Source organism: Musca autumnalis, unplaced genomic scaffold, assembly GCF_047663935.1.
Source record: "Musca autumnalis isolate F117 unplaced genomic scaffold, ASM4766393v1 scaffold_5, whole genome shotgun sequence".
Taxonomy (NCBI): domain Eukaryota; kingdom Metazoa; phylum Arthropoda; class Insecta; order Diptera; family Muscidae; genus Musca; species Musca autumnalis.
Window position 1 is genome coordinate 107,070,049 of NW_027412088.1, and position 17,546 is coordinate 107,087,594.

At 37.3% G+C, this 17,546-nt stretch overlaps 1 protein-coding gene across 28 annotated transcripts in view; it reads right to left on the reverse strand.

Annotated features, from left to right (window-relative positions):
- Positions 1-17,546, reverse strand: part of tn (tripartite motif containing protein thin) — a 188,311-nt gene that overhangs the window by 46,331 nt on the left and 124,434 nt on the right. For 17 of the 28 annotated variants that reach the window (XM_073990653.1, XM_073990666.1, XM_073990661.1 and 14 more), the window contains one exon: positions 12,207-12,859. In XM_073990653.1, the coding sequence (XP_073846754.1) occupies positions 12,207-12,859 (653 nt within the window). Of the gene's footprint in view, positions 1-3,244; positions 6,312-12,206; positions 12,917-17,546 lie in introns of those variants that run through there. The other 11 variants (XM_073990658.1, XM_073990645.1, XM_073990660.1 and 8 more) reach the window with 2 other exon arrangements.

Genomic DNA, 17,546 nt, shown 5'->3' on the forward strand with positions numbered 1-17,546 from the left:
CTCGAAGGAATCTTGAGAGGTACTAGATGTCTCATCTCTGCACAAATGTTGGACCAAGGTTAGTGCCTCCTGTCGATAGTTATTGTTCCCACCAGTAATTTGAGTTGGTCACAGAAGACTCTTGTGCTATAATTTTCAGGGAGGTACCGGAAGGTTCATTTATTCTCGCTACAGGAAATCATGTAAAAAGGTCAAAAAGTCGTGGTTTATGCCACTTTTTCCAGTTGGTATTGTTGTTATCTGAGAGAGTAGAAAACCTACCAGTTGTCATCATTGACCCATGTTTTGTTTAAGCCAAATATTTATTTTTTTCAAGCCTATAAGGCCCACTTGACTTAGTTTAAATTACAAACAATTTATGTTTCAACAATTGTTAAAATAAATTTTTCTCCAAATCTTTTTATTAACTGTTTCTATAAGAACAGTCATTACTTCTCCAAAATTCTACACAATAATACTAGCTACATCTTATCCATTTTTATGTCGGAAAATTCTACGTGCATTTGTGTTGAACAACCCCGCTCCCTAATATTGCTCTTATGAGGTGACCAATTTTTTTGAGGGAGAACAATTTTGGCTGATTTGTTAAATTTCATAGTCTCATAGTGGACTTTGTAAAATTCCTATAATGCCCGATCAATGGCACAATAAACAAATATCCCATCAAGAACAGCTTCTAGTCACACCAGTTGTCGAAAACCAGAATTGTGGTTGAGTATGCAGTACAGTAAGCGAAATGTAGGAAAATTTATATTTGGTCCTATTTTGAGCGATTTTGAGATTTTAAACATCTGCTGTACCACCTTATTATTGCATAGTGATTCTATTGTAATACTCTTTTTAATGTTTCAATAAATTTCCTATAATCTCCTTTCAAAATTTTATTACATATTTTATGTTGAAATTTATTTTTCAACATTGTTAAAACGTTAATCCATGAATTATTCAAACAAAAATACAATACAAACAAGTAAGAAAAGCGTTAAGTTCGGTCGGGCCGAACTTTTTATACCCTCCACCACAAATTTCAGCCGTTTCGGTGGATTAATGTGGCCACTACCTTCAAAATACCGAAATTCGGAAGGTACCGTTCTATGGGGGCTATATGATGGCGTGGACCTATACCTACAAATTTCTGGGGTAAAGTTTTATACGCCTAAAGAAGACTAAATACCAAATTTCAGCCATATCGGTGTGATAATGAGGCTAAAACGTTCAAAATATCGAAAATCGGGAGATTTGTATTATGGGGGCTACATCAACACGTGGGCCTAAACATTTTATGGTAGAAATGTTTCTTAGCCTCTGGAAACACAAAATACAAAGTTGCAACCGATTCTTTGGTCAAATGGGTCTAATACATTCAAAATATATTAAAATGACGCGTACTTTATAAGGATCTTATGTGGGGACTATACCAAAACGTGGACCTATATAACCCAACTTTGGTAAGAATGTTTTCTGGCCTCTGAAGACACAAAATACCAAATTACAACCAATTCTGTGGTCAAATGGGTCTAATACATTCAAAATATGTTAAAATGACGCGTACTTTATATGGGGCCTTATATGGGGGCTATACCAAAACGTGGATCTATATAACCCAACTTTGGTAGAAATATTTTTTGGCCTCTGGAGACACAAAGTACCAAATTACAACCAATTCGGTGGTAAAATGGGCCAAATATCTTAAAAATTCCTTAAAACGACGCGTACTTTATATGGGGCCTTATATGGGGGCTATATCAAAACGTGGACCTATATAACCCAACTTTGGTAGGAATATTGTTTGGCCTCTGGAGACACAAAGTACCAAATTACAACCAATTCGGTGGTAAAATGGGCCAAATATCTTAAAAATTCCTTAAAACGACAACGCGTCACGCGTCATTTTGTATGGGGGCTATACGAAAGCGTGGACCGACATAGCCCGCTTTCAATACCAAAAGTCCTACGTAAATATAACATATTTTCCCAAAATTTCATCAACCTACGTCAATCCGTTCGGACGCTAGAGTGATTTCCACAGACGGACAGACGGACAGACGGACAGACAGACGGACAGACGGACGGACATGGCTATATCGATGTAGAATTGCACGCTGATCAAGAATATATATACTTTGTGGGGTCTACAATGATTATTTCGAGTAGTTACAAACGTAGTGACAAACTTAATATACCCCCATCCTATGGTGGAGGGTATAAAAACATGCATTATTTACAATCAAAATGCATTAATCATTAAATTATATAGTATAAACTCCCATAGACATAAACTTAAATCTCAAATTGAATTGCTTAAAATTATGTCTTCTTTTATTTGCCTCGCAGCTGTCGATATTTATTCTGTTCGTTACATTTTGCAAAAAATATTGGTGGTGGTAGCGACGGTAGTGTTTGTTGGTGAAGGTAATGATTGCAAGGTTGGGTTCTGTTTGCCATTAATAAAATTAATGATTCAAATAAAGCATTAAAATTAGTCTAATTACAAAATCAGTCAATCGGAAAAGGCTAAAATAAAAGCAAAAAAAGAGAAAAAGAAATTGGGGGTAGCGAAAAATCATCATCATTTTCATCGTCACTGACGTCAATTGCAAAAGGCGACATAAAGAAACATTTCAAAGGATATACACCTGTCACTGTGTGTCTAGGTATGTGTGTGTGCGTTCTCCTAAAGATGAAGTGATTGGTTCGTACAAAATAAAAAAACAACGAAATAAAACACTCAAAATGGAAAATCAAGCAATTCAATTGAAAGGCAAATATTTTGAGATAATAAATCTTCTTAATTGTAAAAGAAAACAACGAAACATTTAAATTTTTAAGGGAATGGAGAAAAAACGACTTTAGTCTACAAAAAAACATAACAAAGCAAATGCAGCATTAAACATTTCAAATTCGAAACGAAATTAAATTATTTAAACTAAATACTCTTAAAAATATGAAACTGTATTATTACAAGTTATAAAACGAACTAATTTATCTAACCCTTTAACAAATGTTTTTATTTTAGATAATTTTAAAGTTATAGCTTTTGTATAACGAATTGAAAATGCCAATTTAAGTTATTAATTCGAAAAATAAAATTAGTTTGAATTATTAACACCAAATCAACTCCGGTGGTATTCCACTCGAAAAAGGACAGGAATATACATACATACACATGTAGTAATTTGTAGATATGAATGTTATACATACACATATTTAAATAACGAATTTCATTAAATAAAACATATTCTTGTTTCTATGCAATTCAAATAACTCTTTCATTTTATTATTTTATGTGTAAATACAAAAATATATGAAATTCATAATACACATAATCGCATATAGAAACTAACATTTAACAATAACAAATAGTTAGCAGTGATGAATATTTGTTACACACACAGATGTGCAATTTCTCACAAGTCATAATGGGAAATTCTTTTCGGAAAGAGTTTTCAAAAAATAAATATTTAGTGGTGTCTATGCGCTTCAGAGGGTACACATTTTGTCAATTATTTTGGGATTCGTTTTTTTAATTTGGAATCGAGATTAATATTATAGATGGCAAACCTTCTGTTTTATATTTTTGGTTTTAATGTATGGGCATCCCCTCTTAATCATCTTTATTGTTCCACCAACATCCCAGAAGGGACAAGGGAGACTTATCTAATATCAATGAGTAAACCTCGATTCATATTAGCTCAATGATATGGAACCTACTGTTTATCGCCGAGTTCGAAGCCACTTGTTGAGAAGTTTTACATGGCTGAAGTACTCAGGAAATGTCGCGAACATTACACTGAGGGGTATTTTTCCACCGTTGAAATTTTGATGTTGCCTGCCCTGGAAATTAAACCCGGGTATTCAGAGTGCAAGGCGGGTTAGAAACATACACTTCCCCAAAATAGATTATACTGTTGCATACATACCGACTACGCCCATCCAGATTCCCACACATATTAAAAAATATCCCAATTTTCGTTGGTGTTTAGGACCAAACGGAAAGGAGGTTATTGAAACAGTTTGGAACTTTTGTGTGGTAAACAGTGGGCTATCTACAAGAATCAGAACGTGGCCCGAAATTCTACCTAAGAATGGAATATTAAACTGAAGGCGTTGGTACATCCAAGGTACGTGCAAAATTTATGGAGGTTCTTAAAGCTTTATGTAAAAGTAGCGATGTCAAAGATGTCAAATCTATAGATTACCAAACGTTCTATTTAAGACTGGAGAAGTGCGCTGCAAGCGTTTACGCCAGACCATCAGCGTGCTCAATTTCCAATCCCAAAATTGATTTAAGGACGTATTATCTATATAAAATTGTGTCCAGTGTACTGTTTGATAACCAAGATACTCTTCCGCAAAAAAATAGTGCTTTTTTGGTCCTTTATCCAGACAATTGTGGACGTTCCGAATATATGTGAACCTTTGTCAAATAATCGATAGACAGACTTCTGGCCCATAGAGAACTCGAAAAAGCAAAATGCAGCCAATTCGGCTGTAACCAAATAGTTTACTCTGCTCGAGAGTTATCGGGTGCTCCAGCCAGAACGTTAAAAAGACGAACGCGCATGGCTAAATTGACTGCAAATTGTCTGAAACGATTTGACTAGGCACAGTTTTGATTGCTTAACAGAGCTACTTTGGATTGGAAGCTGTTCAAAAACAAAACGCCATCTAATCAAACCAAAATCACACTTTAGTACGGTTTATGCTTATGTATGGATCAGATGCATGGGCGAAAATATTTGATGTTTTTTGAGAGAACGACAGGCAAACGGACCAATCTGCACTGACAATGAACATCGGTGAACAATGAGCGGTACCAACTACATACCGACATTGATATATTTAAATTCATCGAGTTTAAACGCTTAAGCTCTATTCATAATTTGCCTTTTGGGACAAATTTAGTTTGAAAGAAGTAAGAAAGTATCAGTCAGCCATGCTGACGGAGATATACGAGTACCCTCAGCCACTGAACAAAAAGAAAACAGTTTGGAAAAAAATTTTTTGAAAAAGTTTTAATGTTATCTTGCACAATGGCAATAAGTGCCGACAGGGCTTTGGAGCTTTTGGACCATTATCTTAGGAAGAATTGACATACTCCGAAAAAATTGTACCTTTATAAATGAGACCACTAGAACAACCTACTGAAAAAAGAATCGACACGATGCGATGCGATAGGAGCTCTAAACTTCACTTTTTCCGAAATTTGTGTGGGAGGTACACAAAAGAGTGGAACGATATAGTCCATTATCTAAACTGATACATGACTGGATGAAATAATACGATCTGCAAAGTCTGTACTAATCAGAAACTCCCTGCGAGAATTATCTTGCGGATTTGCCATTTTGGTTGGTGCCGTCAGGGTTTCATGCAGATTTTAGGCTAATATCTCAAGAAGTATGGACTTGCGCAAGAAAAAAAAATACCGTCGTAAATGGAGCCCCAAAGACAACCCACTGAAAAAATTCAACACGATCCGAGAGGTGCTCTTAAAATTCACTTTATCCGAATTTTGTGTGGGAGTTACCCGAAGGAGTTGATCGATATAGTTCATATTCGAGTCTGATATATATCTGGAAGGAATAATACGATGTGCAAAGCTTGGACCAAATCAATTGCTCCATTCAAAAGTTATCGTTCACACCATTTTACAGAAAAATTTTTAACATTTGTGGGGGAAGTACCCGAAGGAGTGGACCGATATGGCTCATCTTCGAACTTAAACTAAGTTTGGACAAAATATTACGATACCCAAAATTTGGTTCGGATCGGTTGATCCGTTCGAGAGTTATCGTGCCACCTGCCAGACAGACAGACGGATGGAAATGGCTAAATCGACTCCAAATTGTCTGAAGCGAATTTCGTCCAAACATACTTGGGGTCTAAAACTGTTATTTTGATGAGGCACATTTTTGGTCGTATCAAAGTGTATATACCCTTTCTAACCTAAAGGCTGAGGGTATAATTAGATCAATATCTTTTGTGTCACTTGGATTTTTTTTTGTTGACTAATTTTTGTTAACACCCGACATAACATGCCATTAATTTCGATACTAATTTCAATTAATTTCATTTATCCATTATGGCTTGTGAGCTGTTCCGAATTATTGTATTGTTTCTTATAATATACGTGTTGCATTACAATGTATTTTCTCTTAATATAACTCAACGGCACAAAAACAAATCATAACAATGTTACTATCTCTACGTGTAAATTGTTCTAAACATCACGCAATACATCCACAAGCCGCCTTCGGTATCGAGACCGGTATGGTCGATTTATATATGGAATACTATAGCTATAGGGCAGACTATGGATGAAACAGATATGGGGATATAAAAACACACAGAAAAAAAGAAAGAAATATATTAACATTTTAAACACGGATAATGTTTTGTTTACAAATGCAAATCGTTGGACTATTGTGCTATTGATTGGCAGTTTTATTGGCTTTAGTTGTGGTGACAGTTGATGATGATAGCGGTGGTGTTTGGTGGTGGTTGGTTTTGGTTTATTTCTGGCGTTTAAACAATAAATAAAAAACACTTCGATATTCTGTAGATCATATCGATGGGTGGTGATGTAAATATTATTGGCCAATTGAAGCGATAAATGTTGTGAGAAACATTTGACTAAAACACATTTACACGGATGAAAACGGTTATTGTATCAGATCAGTAGTCTATGGATAATTTCATTGATTTTTCTCGGCTTATTTCTGATTGATTATAATTCCATGTTTTGGGTTTGGGGCACATATTTTATTTGATTTCCAATTGGTATTTTAATTTCGTAATAACTTAAATAGCTTATAAATTTTTGTAATATAATTGCATATTTTTATTATTTATTAAAAAATTTGATTAGATTTATTTGCTGCATTTGCTTTGGTATTTAAGGACAATCGATTTACGAACACTCTTGATTTCCAATTAACACTTGCTTTTTTCGGTTTTTTATGAAAATGTTACAAATTTGAAGATAATGCGCACAATAACACGAACGAACAACACAAGTGCCAAAATGCTAAATCCTACATTGCGCAGGAATGAGAGGCTATAAAAGAGGACATAAAAAAGTCATGTTAAAGCCAGAGTTACATTTATAAACTGAATGAAAACAGGTGGTTATACAGACTTTAAGGTGGGATATGTGCCAAATGCAGGATATGGGGGGAATGTACATAGGGATTAAAGTACGTAACAAAAAAAAACATTTATTTTAAATTTTACAATCAATGTAAATTGAAAAGAGTATGCGAAATGTTATTTTTCAACATTAGATAAGGAAGATATTGAATGCATTTAAAATGTTGTATAAACAAGTAAAATGTATCAGTCGGCTTTGCCGACAGAGATATACCCTCAGTCTATATGAATCGAAATTTTTATCTACGTACAGAATTTTTGGACATTAGAACTTGCCGACAAAAATGTGGATTAAGATTAAAGTTCAAAATGTTGCGGAGGAGGTACTTGAAGGAATGGACACACATACTCCATTATGGAAGTTGATCTTATTGTAGGGCCATATCTTTTCGATTGATGTAGTGCCCACTAGTCGATTGATGTAGTGCCCACTTTAGTGGGTCATAGTATAACATTTGGATCAGTATGCCAGGAAGCATGGACTTGTCCACGGAAAACATAATCTCGCTGTAAACGGGACCACAACGAACAACATCGGTATACATTTCCCAAGGATCTTCGAACAGACCCTAAACTGCACTTAGACATACATAAATGTTGAACTTTCGTGGGGGAGGTACCCTAAGGAGAGGACCGATATGGACCATTTTAGAAGTTAAACTAAATATGGACAAAATATTAGGAGATCCAAATTTGGACCAAATTGGTTGCCCCGTTCAAGATATATCGTGCATACAATTTTATTTTAAATATTGGGGGAAATGCCGATATTGCCCATTTTAGAACTGAAACTAAGTTTGGACAAAATCGATTGATCCGTTCGAGAGTTATTTTGCGCTTCAAAAACTACACACGGTGTCATATGGGTTTTTTGCACCTTCCAGGCTATTTTCTGAAGAAGTTGGACTTACCTCTGAAAAACTCTTGCCGACGTAAAGGAGGCAGCGTATGTAAGTTGCTTCAACAGAAATCAAAGCGATTCGAGAGCGAGCCTTAAAGTGAATTTATCCGAAATTTTGTGTGGGAGGTACCCGAAGGAATGGACAAATATAGTTCATATTCAAATCTATATCTGGTAGACATATTAGGATGTGTTAAGACATATTAGGATGGACCAAATCGGTCACTCTATTCAAGAGTTATCTTGCGCACAATTTTTCCGAACATTTTTGAATTTTTGTGGGGGAGGTACTGAAGGAGTTTACCGATATAGCTTATCATCAAATTTAAATTAAGTTTGGACAAAATATTACGAATTCCAAATTTTGGATCGAATCGGCAGATCCGTTCGACAGTTATCTTGCGCTCCAACCACCACACACGGTGTCATAGGTTTTTTTTGCAACTATTCAGGCTATTTTCTCAGGAAGTATGGACTTGCCCCTGATGAAACTTGTGCCGTCGTATGGGGGGCAGTGAATACAAGTTGCTACAACAAAAACCTAACTAGAGTTGCTTAAAGTATACATGCCCTTTTGGCCGGTCAAGTTTGAAACGTTGGATAATCAATTATATGTGTGGACGCCAGACGTAGTTGGAATTCAGCAACAAGAAGTCCAAGCCCCGTAAAGTGAAACACGGAGTTCTCCAGGGTGATATCTCCGGAACTGTTAAACCTCTTTCTCTCTTGTATCCCACCCCATCCAAACGGCATTGAGATCGTAAGGTATGCGGACGATGTTACGAACTTGCGTTAGGTACCTCCCCTGATGTCATTTTATTACCCAACAATCCGCCACTAAATCTACGGCCACTCTGTCCACCACATGGACTGCAGAGGTGAGCACTGAATTGAAAGTCGTGGTCTATGATAGCAGTATTCCGACCGCTAACTACTCCAAAATTCCGGGCATGCCACCGCTATCTGCGACAAGCTGAGATGTAGGAACAAGGTCCTCAAATCCCTAACCGGCAGCACTTGGGGTGCAGATAAAGTAATCTTGTTGACCACTTATAACGCGATAGGTCGGTCTGTGTTAAGCTATGCGGCACCAGTGTGGTCCGCGGAAAAATATTCAAACCTGTCAGAATGCCACCCTGAGAACTACAACAGATCACCTCCTCATGTGTTCGTTGGACCATCTAGATGAGGAGACATAGTTTCTTTCAGTACAGCAACATAATGGCATGCCCTCGTTGCAGTACTTGCTCGGGTGTTATTGTGAGAGGAATCCCAATCACCATGTGTTGAATAGGACCCCCGACCCAGGCATGTTAAGAGTGATATTCATGGTATAGAAGGAGAGGTCCAACGTTACAAGAGAGAACCCCTAAATCAGTAAGGCTATCAAGCAGATTTGAATAGTATTCACACAGATGCAGTCGAAGATGCTATAAACTGTTATCGTGTGAATATGGTCCTTGGAGAACATCCCCCATGTAGATGCGGTCGAGGATGCTCTAAACAACTATCACAGCTGAGGAGCGTCAGCTGCCACGACAAACCGTGGAAAACATCTAACCAGCCTGTGGGACAGCCCGCACGACACATTGCACCTTTTCACTATTCAACCCTGCCAAATCTACTTAACTAACTCCTGGAACTGGAGATAGACCCAGAGCCAAACATCCTCTCGTGACGACCGATCCATAAATGCGATCTGGAGTTTGATTAAAGTTTATAATGGGCAGACAGATGAGTCGAGGTAGGAAGATCGATAGCCAAATTCCATTAGAAATTTGTCGGTATAGTTCTACGTCTTTATATAGCATCCATAAACGGTTCTTCCCAATTTTCGATATTTTGAAGGTTGGTTTAGAATTTGGTCTTCGTTGGGGGTTCAAAACCATCCACTTGAAATTTATCGATTTTGGTCCTTGCCTTCATATAGCTCCCATAGAATGGTACCTCCATATGTTCGGTATTTTTAAGGTTTTAAAGGAAATTTTGTATTTAATCTTCTTTGTGGCTACAAAATTTTCTTCCAGCAATTGGCCACAATAGAGTCCACATTCTTATATTGCCTCCATAGAACGGTACGCCCGATTTATTGTTGGTATTGATGCAAGTTTAATATTGTGGGTTCTCAGATTGGAGGATATTCGATGTAAAGTCTTTTAAAGTATTAGTCTACTGTAGTGACTGTAACTTGGTATTTCGGATTCTCAGCGGGTAGAAAAGCTCCACGAAGAAAATTATCAATGTAGGTTTTTATTTTGGTATATTCCCAATATGAAGGTACCTCCAGATTTTACGTATTTTGAAGGTGGTACACGCATCGTTCAAATGGAATTACTGTTCACGGTGCTCTTAAACTAACTTTAAATGAAAGAAGCTTATACCTGGGATGTTTCTGCGGATTCTGAAACTACAATGTTCATAGATGAGAAAAATAAAAAAAAATAAAAAATAGTTCACATTTTTAGGATTTTTTTAGGTTTTCACGATTTTGCTTGGAAACCGCAAGTTCTATGGAAATGAGTTTGGAAAAAATATTGTAGCTGTGAAAATTCTCTATAAGATTGACCTTTACGATATTTTTGTAGGTTTTACCATTTTTGAGATATAGAAGTTCAGATTGCGACAATGTATTGGCTGTATCGCCTCCTTATAAAACAATGTTATGTACGATGCGCCTTAAATAACTTTAAATGAAAACCGCATACACCTGGGAAGTTTTTGCGGATTCTGAATCTACAATGTTTATAGATGAAAAAAATCTACATCTACAATATTTTCTCTAATCCCATTTCGATAGGACTTGCGGTTTGCAAGCAAAATTGTAAAAACCTAAAAAAAAACCTACAAATGTGAACTTTGATCGCGATTTATTTAAAAAGCGCTCCGGCGATTTTTTGTTTTTAAACATTGTAGTTTCAGAATCCGCAAAAATTCCCAGGTGTATGCGGTTTTCATTTAAAGTTAAAGGCCATGTCGAATTTAACGCCGTTATTACTTGTTTTTTAATTCCTTTGGTGCTATTCCTATTTCTGGTGAAGCATAGATATCTATCTACCATTCGTTGATTTTTAATTTATTAATTTTTTACCGCTCTAAGCTACTAGTTATAATCGTATTTCATATTCTAAATTCAAAAATATATACTTGTCTTAATGTTGTATATCCAAGTAATGTAATAACATGAAAAACAGCTAGTACTTGTTTTTATTCGATTTTTTATGGTTTAAAATTTGTAATCTGTTAAAAACTATATTTTATGAATGAAAAGTGTTGAGTTGCATATTTGATTTTAATATAGAAAACCACACACACATTTAGATACATGGATGTTGATGAAGGGGTTATGGCCACTTACAAATTTTACAAAATCGAAAAATTTTTCATTGGCTCATTATGAAATACAGATAGAATAGAATATGTTGCAAAATTTCGAAACGATCGGACAAAAATTAGCTGAGTGATTTGTACGCAACATCAAGGTGTGATCTGTCAAAAAAATGGTAGATTTCTTGTAAAAAATTTATGAAAAATTAAATTTTTCGTGCTCAATAAGTGGCCATAACCCTTTAAGTTAATGTGTATGTAGATTTCGTGAAAATACTTTTTTGTGTAATGTATATTATCATCATGATTGAGAAAGAAGAAAATGTAAATTACATTGTGATGTGTGTATGTTAATATAAATTGCATGCTAAAATACATTATGATTGATTCAAAATATAGATTACATAAAAAAACTACGTATGTATATGCATTAACACATATTTGCACATATTTACAATATGTACACGTGAAATAATTACATTTACACATAAAAACTATTATCGTTTTAATGAATGTTATGCGGTTTTGGAAAACTCAAAAAAAAAAAACAGTTTTTCATTCCAAAATACTCGTATGATGAATTATTAAAAAGTGTATTGTGTGTGTAGATATGTATGGATTTTTGTTTTTAATAGCGAGCTTAGTTGAAAGCGTAAACATTTATAGATATGTTCATGAATATGAAAGTTACATATTTCTAAGGAATTATACACGTAAAAGAAATCAAAAATTCAAATGCATAAACAAGGCATTAATAATTTCATAATTTCAAGGATTAAGAAGAGAAAGAGAAAAAATACAATTTCTATAATTAGAACATTTTAGTAATTACCTGCTTCCGGATGCTCCGCTGCCATAACGATCAGTGTCCATGTCATGAGATGCACGTTGGCGAGCTGAGGCTGAGGTAGAGCCGCCGTAACCACTGCTAGCAGCTGTGCTACTGCTAGATGGGGTTGCATAGGCTGATGAATTTTTCGAGGTTGTATCATCACGAGAACTACGTCTCGAGTCGAGACGATCGCGATACGAGGATGTTGTAGAACTTCCAGCTGAAATGCCAGATGTTGTGGCACTGGAAATTGGTTTGCTGCTGTTAGCAGTGGTTTTTGACGTTGTCTTGACGTCTTCTTCGTCTTCAGATTCTTCGGTGGAGGTTTCTTCTTCGCTGCTCGATTCGGATTCGACTTTACTCTTGTCCGCAGCTGGGGTGCTGTGTTGTGGTAAGAAACGACTGACAAATGGTTTCTTTTCGGCAGCAGTAGCTGGTGCAGTTGTACTAGCTGTAGCAGATGAACCGGCTGTTGATCGGGTAGTACGTGCTGGACTTTCTCGGGTTGCAGAGAAACGTGCCGCCGACGGAGCCCTACCGGCTGCAGCAGAACTTGCCGAACTTTCGGTAGAGGCGGTAGAATCACTGCTGCCAGAGCGTGTAGTCTTCTTAACTGCTGCCACCTGGGCTGGAACTGGTGCTGCTGGTTTTGACTGTTGAATAGGAGGAGTGGGAGATCCATCAGATTCTTCTTCGGAATCGCTGACAGCCTAACATTTTTTGTTTTGTTATATATTTTTTTATTTTGTTTAGATGGAAATTTATGGCGTAGATGAGATTATGATGAGAGAAACGGGCGAATAGGCAATAGTATTAACGTAACGAGCGAGCAATCGTTGAACGAAACCATTGTTATGAAAAATGAAAGAATTAGAAAAATCAAAATCAACGACAGTGTTAAGTGGTGGTCTAAGAAGAATAAACACCAAACACAAATTAGTGTAAAACATGTGGAGAGGGTACTGGGGGAATCATCACAGCTATGTTGGAATTGTTGTGGGAGTGATTTCAACTAATTTATAACTCAACCAGAATATAGCATAGAAAAGAACTTAAAAACTATTTAGGATTTTTTAAACTTTTTAACTATGTAAGATCGTAGGATTTTTTTAACTTTTGGACCATTATCCCAGGATGAATAGACTTGCCCACGAAGTACATTATATTGCTGTAAACAGGACCACAAGGAAAACTTTTGGTTGAAACGTTCAAAACGGTCCTCGAACAGCCCTTAAATGAACATTTAACTTTTAGGAAGAAGGCATTGTGCGAAACATGGGACTTGCTGTACGTTTGAAAGACATTTTATGATGTGCAAAGTTTCGGACAAATCGGATACTCAATTCGTAATAATTCGTGCTCATCAGTCATTTTAGTTGGCTGTCATTGTGGTTGTGGTCCCGAAAAAATTGCCATTGTATTTCGGGTCGAGATTACAACCTGCTACAAAAAAATCAAAACGATTCTATACATTTCCCTAAACTGCACTTGTACAGTAAATTTGGTATGTTGTGTTAGAAGTACCCGAAGGAGTGCAATACGATCCATATTCGAACCTGGTCAATGTCAAAGGAGATATAAGGAACAAATTTTGAACCCAATCGAATGGTACTTAGTATTCGTTGGGGTATAATACTTTTCTCCAGAATTTTGTCGGTATATGCCCACGCCTTCATATAGCCCCCATAGAGCGGTACCTCCCGATTAGCGGTATTTCGAAGTTGTGGCCTCAATATTCCTCCGAAATGGCAGAAATTTGGTATTTAGTCTTCATTTGGGGTATAAAGCTGTCCATATGAAATTTGTCGGTATCATTTGGGATATAAAACTTTCCATACCAAATTTGCCGGTATAGGTCGACGCCTTCATATAGCCCCCGTAGAACTGTACCTCGCGATTTTCGGTATTTTAAAGGTTGTGGCTTCAATACCACCACCGAAATGGCTAAAATTTGGTATTTAATCTTGTAACCACCAAGCTATGGGAGTTAGTTGTGCAGATTTGGCAGCGCAGCCAAAAAAGGGGCAGTGTGCCCTGCTGGCCTGTGTGGCATGCTGAGCAGATGTTTTGCTCGGTGTCATCAATGCTTGCCCTAAAGGATTTAGACGGCTGCGCCATCCCCAGCGTATTGGGCCAAAACTCAGCTGTGATAAATGGGTGATGTTCTTCGAGGGTCGCATTTACACGATAGTCGTTTATGGCATCTGTTTGAATGATATTCAAACATGTTTCGGAGGCTTGCTGATCTAGCGAGTTTTCTCTTGTAACATTAGACTTCTCTTTCTAGACGATCATTCCTGCCTATCTAACATATGCTGATTAAGGTGGCTCTCAGGGTAACACCCGATCAAGTAATGCCATTATGTTGCTGTACTGGAACAATCTTTGTCTCCACATTTAGATGGTCCACTGAAGAAGAGATATCAAGCTCTCAGGGCGCCACTCTGATAGGTTTGAATATTTTTCCACCGCGTTACACTTATATTCGAGGCCTACATTGGAGCCGCATAGCTTATCACAGACCGACCTATCCCGTTATATGTGGCCAAAAAAAGCGTCTTCAGTGGCAGTAGATTTAGTGGCGGATATTTTCATAATCCTCGCGTGAAAAAAGTTGTTAATATCTGTCAAATAGGAGTTGAGACTTTCACAAATGACATCAGGAAACCAAGATCGTACAATCTCCGCATACATTACGGTTTCAATGCCGTATGGAGGGGTGGAATACAGCAGAGGTAGAGGTAAACAGTTCCGGATACATGTAGCACACCACATTAAGTAAACTTTTTGTTTAAATCTACTGCGCTTGGACTTTTTGTTCCTGAATTCCATGTACGACTGACGTCCAAACATATAATGATTATCCAATGTTTCAACCTTGACCGGAGATAATCCGCTCAATGTCCTCAAACAGCGTATGTTGCAGTGAGAGAATCAAAGGCTAAATCGAGCGTCTCTTATGGCACGGCTTATTCTGCGTTCTGAGTCCTCGAGTAATGTGTGCGGAGATGACATGCAGCGCTGGTGTCGTGTTATGCTGCTTACGGAGCCCATGCTGATGATCGGAAACTGGATAGCTATTTCTCACATTGGGAGTAGTAAAGCCTCAAGAGTCTTTGCTACGGGCGGCAAAAGCGAAATCGGTCTGTACGATTCACCTTTGCTAGCATCCTTGCCTGACTACAGTAGCGGGTCCACCCTACCCATTTTCTAGACTTCGGAACTATGTGAGTGGCTAGCGACAGGTTGAGGTTTTAGTGAGATACTCGACTTACGGCTCATCTAGCTGTTTTAGCATTACCATGGAGTACTCTTCTCTTGTTCCGGCTCCTTATCACGCTCACTTGCTAATCTCACCGCCTCTGCTGGGAAATTTGGTCTCACTTCGGGTATTCGATCATCAGGTATGTGGCGAGCGGCTGTAGCAGTGACGATTTCTCGCAACGTACTCTCCGCAGATCTCTGAAGCGGTAATTTGTGAACTCTCTGAAACTAGGCCAATTAGCTTTCCCATGATTGATGAAAGTGTGGCGTTCAGAGGCAATGAAATCAGGCGGTCTGCTGATGAAGGCAATTATAGAGGAATTGTCTGACCCGAAAGAAATTACGGATGGCTAGCTGACATAATTTGCGGACCAGGTGACATAATGGTTATAGCTCGCGAGCTGTGGCACTCTCCGCTAATTCTGGTAGGGGCGTGCAAAACTTAGAGCTATCAATTTGGTCAGCCAAGCCTTCCCCCTCTGGTCATTGCCGAGGATCGAATGAGCATTAAAGTTCCCAAGACCAGACGATTATGACCTTTAAAAAGCGGGTTAATGTTGGGCCTATAACCTGGAGTGCAGCTATTTATCGACGGAATGTATACGTTCAGAAAATCTACCTCGGCTGTTCCACACCTGACTGCTAACCCCATTATTTCGATGTACGGATCATTAGATCCAGTTTCCAGCAGGATGGGTCTGTATTAAACAGAGCGATGCAATAGGAATGTCAATTCCCAAGCTCCACTTCTGGTACGATCATTCCTCCGTACGTAAACATCACAACGTTGTAAGATGAGACATTATGCCATACCGAGTACATCCATGTGACATACCGAGTACATCCATATTGGTCCTGGGTTTTCCTCCCCCCGTCCTGGCATAGACCAAGAGAATCCGTAGCAGGCATTCCGCGATATCCTGTTCCCAACATAGAAAAACGATACAAATACAAACATATCGCTCATTTACTCAAAGCTAGCTAGCCAGCCAGATATTAGTGCAAAATTTCTGTGCAAGATCTAGCATGATCTGAAGTGTTTTAGTGCTTCATAAACTCAAAAAACTTTTTTGTTGAATTATGCCAAACCCGTAGTAAATAAGCTGTAACTCGTTGGGTTTTAGAGATATGAAAATTTGACAAAAAAAAAAAAAAAAAAAAAAAAAAAAAACAATAGAAGCCGTAGAAAAAAATATAAATTGTTAACTCAGAAAACGCATTTTTTGAGTTATGCCACTCTTTGAGTAAATGAGCGATATGTATGTATACTAAGGTTGCAGCCGCTTACCGGAACACGAATGCCGTGTGGTCAATCTGATATCGAAGAACCCGAGGGACTGGGCCAAATCTGTTGACACGTTTGATGCTTCATCCGGACTCGGTGATAACAAGTGGGTCCCATATCACTCAGTTTTCACGCATCATTGATTTTCTTGTTTCTCATTAGAGCAACAAGGATTTGCATAGGACATATCATATTTATGAACATTTTCTTTTATTATTAGTTCTATTGAGTTGATTTATCGTTGTTCTCGCAATCTCCAACCCCACCCAACAAATATTAATATATATATTTATACTCCTATACATATATATAAATTATATACTCTACTCGATCTATATTCTGGTTGATTATAAATTCATTCAAGACATTCACAATGGACGTGGTAGCAATGTTATAATAATGATTATGCTTAGTGTGTGTGCGTGCGTGCGCGCGCTATGAATGGTAAAATAACGAAAGCTGGGAACGACCAGAGTTTTTGGGATGTTTTAGGGGTAAATTACTTTAAGGGCACTGCTCAAATTCTATAACTAATAGATAAGCTAGAGTAGGATTTATTGATATCTATGAGCTATGAGGTCTAGGAGATGACATGTTTAATAAATATCCAATTTATAATGAATGCAAAAATGAGAAACAAAAACACAGTCAAAGCTCACTGATGTTTTTATCTGTTTTTTTAAATAATCCTGTCGAAGTATGGGGACATCAGAAATTCAAATAAAAATACAAAGTTTATTATAAATGTAAATGAGAGATTTATATGTATGTTGCTTATAAAATATAATACA